The sequence below is a fragment of the Octopus bimaculoides genome, chromosome 15 (genome assembly GCF_001194135.2).
Source record: "Octopus bimaculoides isolate UCB-OBI-ISO-001 chromosome 15, ASM119413v2, whole genome shotgun sequence".
Lineage (NCBI taxonomy): Eukaryota > Metazoa > Mollusca > Cephalopoda > Octopoda > Octopodidae > Octopus > Octopus bimaculoides.
In genome coordinates this window covers 35304768-35311059 of record NC_068995.1, presented here as the reverse complement: position 1 = coordinate 35311059, position 6292 = coordinate 35304768, and the positions used below count along the sequence as shown (strand labels likewise).

The 6292-nt window shown below is 33.5% G+C and overlaps 1 protein-coding gene across 1 annotated transcript; it reads right to left on the bottom strand.

Annotated features, from left to right (window-relative positions):
• Window positions 1–1073: 1073 nt before the first annotated feature.
• LOC106867457 (zinc finger BED domain-containing protein 5-like) lies at window positions 1074–1661 on the bottom strand. Its single transcript, XM_014912336.1, has one exon. The coding sequence runs from the start codon at window positions 1659–1661 to the stop codon at window positions 1074–1076; it is 588 nt and encodes a 195-aa protein (XP_014767822.1).
• Between the last annotated feature and the right edge of the window lie 4631 nt (window positions 1662–6292).

Below are 6292 nucleotides of genomic sequence, written 5' to 3'. Positions count from 1 at the left end.
AATTATTTTGATATGATTTACCATGGCTATAAAATGCTGATGAATAAATTAATTTTAAAAGCGGAACATGTCGAAGAGGCCTTTCATTTATAATTTATAAATATATCATTTGTAACCAAATTAAAATACATTTTCAAGAGAAATGTGTGTTATCATTTATCGATAATAATCTGTAAATATGTGCAAGGATTAATAATAATAAAAGAACTCTTTTATAACTTACTATTACATTGAGATACATGAGCTTGATAGGAAGAAGAGAGATTTTAGATATTAGGTGGAATAGTAGATAATGACACTCGCATTTTACTATCAAGCATTTTCGAGTTTCCACGTTTCGATATCTTTAAATTTAGCATTGCTGTAAAAGATGCATCTCAAATGTATGTAGTAGAAAATGGCAAAAGAATTTGTAAAGATTTTTTTTTTAGATAGCTTTGGATGCTTCTTTGAAACATGAATCCAAAATTTCTGTAAGTTCCCCTCATTATAAATCAATAACAGACACAGATAATTCTTGATTTCGGCTAGTTCTTCTTCGGTAAGTGAAAAATCAATTGTTGCAGTTGCAAACATGAATTTCTAATCTTCTAATCCAACCGTAAATTTGGATTTCAATATTTGATAAATAATAATCAAGTTTTTCTCTAAGCAATGTTATATGGTCAACAGTTAACGAGCTGATCTCACATTTTAGCTCGAACTCACAAGTTTGGGAAAACATTTCAAAATTTCCTCCTTTTACTTTGCGTCTTTCATAGCACAAATTTTATCAACCGATGTTAAGATATTTCCTGATTTTCCCTTCATACCTGTGTTAATTTTATTCAAATGTTGAAATATGTCCGAAATATATGCCAATTCGGTGCACCAAATTTCGTCTTGAATCAGGTCATTGAATTCATTCTGTTAATTATCTTCAGAAAGTTTAAGCATCATATCTCTCAATTCGTATACATAACAATGCACACAACCTTTGAAAGCCAATGACCCTCTGTGTGTAGTGCACATCTCTTGAAATTTGTTCCCATTTTTTCAACATATATGAACAAATAATCTTGATTTAAGAGGTCTTAAATTAGTGATTCACGATGTAAACAACAATGGGTAATTATATCTGTATTCTCTTTTTTTTTTGATAATGCTGTAAAACCTTTTACTGAACCTACTATTGAGAGTGCGCCATCTGTGCATATTCCTACACAGTTTAACCACAACAAATTATTTTCCCTCATGAAGGAAATTAAAGCTTGATTATTGTTTTCACCTCTAGTTCTCAATGGAAGCTCTAGACAACGCAATAATTGCTCAATAATTCTGTCATTATAAATAAGACGCATAAAAATCATCATTTGTGCTAACCCACTGATATTTGTTGAATCATTTAACTGCGATGCAAACATCATGTTATAATCTTGAAAAATACACTTCACTTGCAGCTTAATGTCATCATACACATCTTGAATTCGTCTTCCAATTGTGTTATCTGCCAGGGGAATTTTATTAACTTCTTTCTCAAATTCGGGTCCAAACATTGTTCGCACAATAGCACAGCAACATTCCTTTATAGTACTTTCAGCAATAGTATGTCGTTCCTTGTTTTTGGCAATTATTTGAGCAACCAAGTAACTTGCCTTTTGAGATTTCTCTGATGTCTTCATTCTCTTTGTGACTGTTGAAGCCTGATTTATATAGATTTTGAAAGTTCAATGAAGTATTCCACTGGCTTTGTTGACAAATTTCCGTGCCTATTGCTGAAATGACGCTTTAATTTGTTTCGTACCATACTTTCGTTTGCAAGAATATCCCTATAAACACAGGGGGATAGGGCTGTTTTCATTAAAAAAAATGTGAAGCCAAGTTTTATATAACCTTTGTTGTATAAACGAGGCTCAACAATTTTTCCTGTGCCCTTCTCACTTACTGGTGCTGGTGATTCAATAGTTGTTTGGGTGGTTTCCTTCGTAGCTGTTAAATTTTGCTCATTGGAAATGTCATCTTCTGCAACTTTTCTTATATAAATTAAAAACATCCATTTTATGGGTAATTTAATTATATTTCATGAATAAAACTAAGTTGATTTATAATAAAGTTATAAATAAACATGTAATTAATATCACCAGCACTAAGTACGATAAAATTAATTAGAACAGCCTAAGGCTAAGCACGCAAGACTGATGAACAGGAGCAAGTGTGACATGAGTTAAATGTGATTTCATAATTATTAGTTCACCCTTAGTAATGCTTAATACCAGTATAGGTGAGCAATAACTTTAGGCAATTTGAAAGCAGTTCCAGTGTGTTTCCCTCACTAAAACAGATGCAGATTGGAAAATTTTTAATCTATTTTCAGTTTACTTCGGACAAGAGAATAGCACTTGCAGTATGTTTACTCCTTTTACGCTGAATAAAATACAATGAAAATGAGGGTTATATAATGAAGATTATTAGTGCCTTTTTTTCTTCTTTTTTTAATCTTGCCTCCAAACATAAAGTGGAAAATGATAACCGGTAGGTACATGTATTGACATGTTCGCTATGCTAACAAACAGATTCAGAAAAGCTGAAACAAATTGGTACTGGGTATTTTATATATTGGTTTCCCGTACGTTTGCGACAAACCTACGCCCTACTGGCGACACACTAATGTATTGCGATACACAGTTTGGTAAACATTGATTTAAATGAATATAACAATAAGAAAAATATTAGCTTTTATGTGATGATTAATATTATGCCAAAATTTCTTTTCCTTGTATTATATATGAAATGGGTGATCTTTTCAGTTTTCGTCTTGTAATATACTTAATCAGTGTCTTGTATTCTTGCTGATATTTCGGTTATATAACCCAAACTTCCAGAAAATATTATTTTTGTTCGGTAATCGGCAATTTAAGCAGCAAGGCGTTCTTAATCTTAAAATTATAATTTTGCCGAAAGCAGCGCCGAACGGAATTGTTCATTTATCTATTTACTATTCAGCTGTGTCAAAAAATAAGACCCGTGTAAACTAAAAGGAAAAAAATAATTGTCAATTAATTTTCTGTCAGGCGATGCATGTGAATAATAGCATGTTTTTAAAACACACGTTTCTGATGTTTGACTTTATGAATACGAAAATGATCCAAAAAACTTAGTTTCCATACTGCATACTTTTATCATTTGCTTTGGAAACTGTTGTATTTCTCTATACATATGTGTCTATTTTCAAACTGTATGTCGCAACAAATTTTCGAAACACAGTTTAATGTGTGTATGTGTGTGTATATATTTAAATATGTGTGCGTGTCTGTGTGTGTGCGTGTGTGTCTGTGTGTGTGCGTGTGTGTGCGTGTGTGTGCGTGTGTGTGTGTGTGTGTGTGCGTGTGTGTGTGTGTGTGTGTCTGTCTGTGTGTGTGTGTGCATGTGTTCTTTCAAATAGTAACTGACTGTATTCTTTTCCCACGAAAGCTAATGCCGATTGGACAAAATCTATTTTGTGAAAGGTGACATCACCCTTTCTGCACACGCGCGAAAATTTTCACACAGTTAGGACGCATTAGTGTCCGACTCTTACGACTAAAGTATGGACGTGTAGTGAGGGCTTGTCGGATATTCATTTTCTCGTAAGATTATGCACCAAGGAAAAACTATAAACCCGTCACATGTCCAGATCATCGTCATGAAATCTGAGTCGGGGTTAGCATAGTCCAGCATGTCCTGAGCGATTTCCTTGTGCAGTCACTTCTGCTCCACCAGCATCTTAAAGAAGAATTTCGTTGACACTGTCCGCATGCATAAATCTTCCGTTAACATGGAATGCACTGATCCTGCGCTTATTTCTACTTTGTGAGCAATTTCCTAGATAGTTTCACGATGGTCTTCTATGACAATTAGCTGAACCTTCTTAATCGGATCCTCATTTCGGCTAACAGATGTACTGTCTGAGCGTGCATTGCTCTCCGCTGAGGTGCGGCTATGTTTGAAGTGCTTGTACTAGTATTTGATCCTAGTTTTCCCAATGGATTATTGCCAAAAGCCTGCTGATGTTTTCGATGGTTTGAACTTGAGTATCACAAAATATTCCCTTTTGCACAGGGAAGGTGACGTCACCTTCCACCCAAAGGATTCTGACCACGTGGCATTAGTTGGGGGGAGAAAATGCTGGATACTTTCTGAACGTACCTCGTACGTAATGCAACAAGAAAAAAAATAATAACGAAAAATTACATCTCTATTTCGCATACATAAGAATATTGGAGTTTGTGACCGTAAAACAAGACAAAGCATTATTCGCAAAATGCAGTCATTGTATCGCAGTTTCAAAGCAATATAATCTAATAATATGATATGGAAAATATATCTCATTATTTTTACCTAACAGGGAAACTACGTCACGGGTAATATTGAAGTTTGGAACAGTAGTTCGTACCAATAATCCTCTTTCATTTAGACAAGTGCTAATAATGTTTTTGCAACTACAGCTAGTTACAAAGTAGTACATTTGTTAACTAAAACTGGAAAGCTACTTATTAATGGTGAATTACTTTGTCTTGAACGAGACAGAAGCTGAATTATGTCCAGAAAGGAATACATTCATTAAAAAAACATAGGTATTTATTTAGAAAACCATCGATTGTGCGAGGCGAGGACATAAGAAACAATATCGTGTTCCACTTAAACAAGATTATGCTGAAGTTGAAGAGATAGAACTAGCTTCAGTGAACAATAAACGTAGACAGATTGCCTGTGGAAACATTTTTTTAAATGATGGAAAACATATTTAGACAAACTGGTTCGAAATGTTTAAATTGTATTACAACAGATAGTGAAACATATGCGTGATATATAAAGAAGTTTGTCGGAAAATACCCCGATGCGTACGATAGCACTAGATTACAGGACCAATAATTCCATTGAAGTTTTTATCAATAAGCACTTTGTGGGATATATTTAAAATATCTTTATGTAAGAGAACTCGTCTATCAATGAAAAATTATATCTAGACTCATAACTTCGATTATTACCACTTTCAAGCATTTTGGGATGCAATAGTATTTGAACGTAGTGATATACTATACCACACGTTGTCTCACATTACCATACTGGTAACATTTTCTCAAAGATTTTTAAAAACTTCGAAAGAAAATTAATATGTTTTATTTTGAATGAGGAGAATTGTGCACAGTAAATAAGTGTGGAAATTAGCACTTTCGTCTGACTTAATAAGGCATGTTAACGAGTTCAATCTCCGATTGCAATGCTATTCTTGTCTTAAGTAAAATACACTCTCAGTGAAAGCTTTTCGACATGAATGATTATTTCCCAATTTCATCTAATAATAAATAACTTCAACCACTCTTACTTGCTATGAAAAACAAACCAAAAAGTAAATGCTCCATTTCCTTTTAAATCCAGTCAATACATTCTATTCTGAATCAACTGCTTGAAAAGCGTTTTACAAAACTGCGCGAAACTAATTTATCAATACCATCGAAATACCTTTGACATCTTCTCAACTAGGAGTCAAAGATATAAAGTCAAATAACATGTTCAAAGACTAATAGAAAAAGGGGAAAATTTGTTGAATTTTATAAATGCATCACGGAGGGAAGATATATTTCTTTAAAAATCCTTTGCGCGAAAAAGTTTTCTAGTAGTTAGCAGTAATTATTTTTGTGAAAAGTCATTTACAAACTTTGAGTAATTTAAGCAATTTATAGACTTGTGTCAACTCCTTTGCGCTTGTAGTCATTTTTTTTAATGACTGGAACCACAGCATTAAAATTAGTTTGGTATTATTTCCCCACACCCTTCCATGAAAACATTGATTGTTCTTATAATTTGAATTTATTTGGAAGTTGGAAGAAGAACTTAAATATTAAAGCTGTTAAAGCGCAGTAACTGTTGCACACAACGATATGATCATGCTTTCATTATATTCGTCTTGAACTGGAAAATACAAAACATTTCCAAATAACTACCAACCGATGTAAGATTTTGTACTATATTATAATTTTAATGTGTAACTATTTATGACCCCAAATGTGGACCTCTAGCTATAAAGTACAATTATCCAGTTATGTAGTAAAATATAGCGTTCCTTTTGTATTTTATGTAGAAAAAAAACTGTTGGTTGTTGTAGACTTGGGTATTGTTATGTGTTCTGCTATGTGTATAAGTTTACGAACAATATAGAATGAGTTCGTTCTCTCTCTCTCTCTCTCTCTCTCTCTCTCTCTCTCACACACACACACACACACACACCCACACACACACACACACACACACTCTCTCTCTCTCTCTCTCTCTC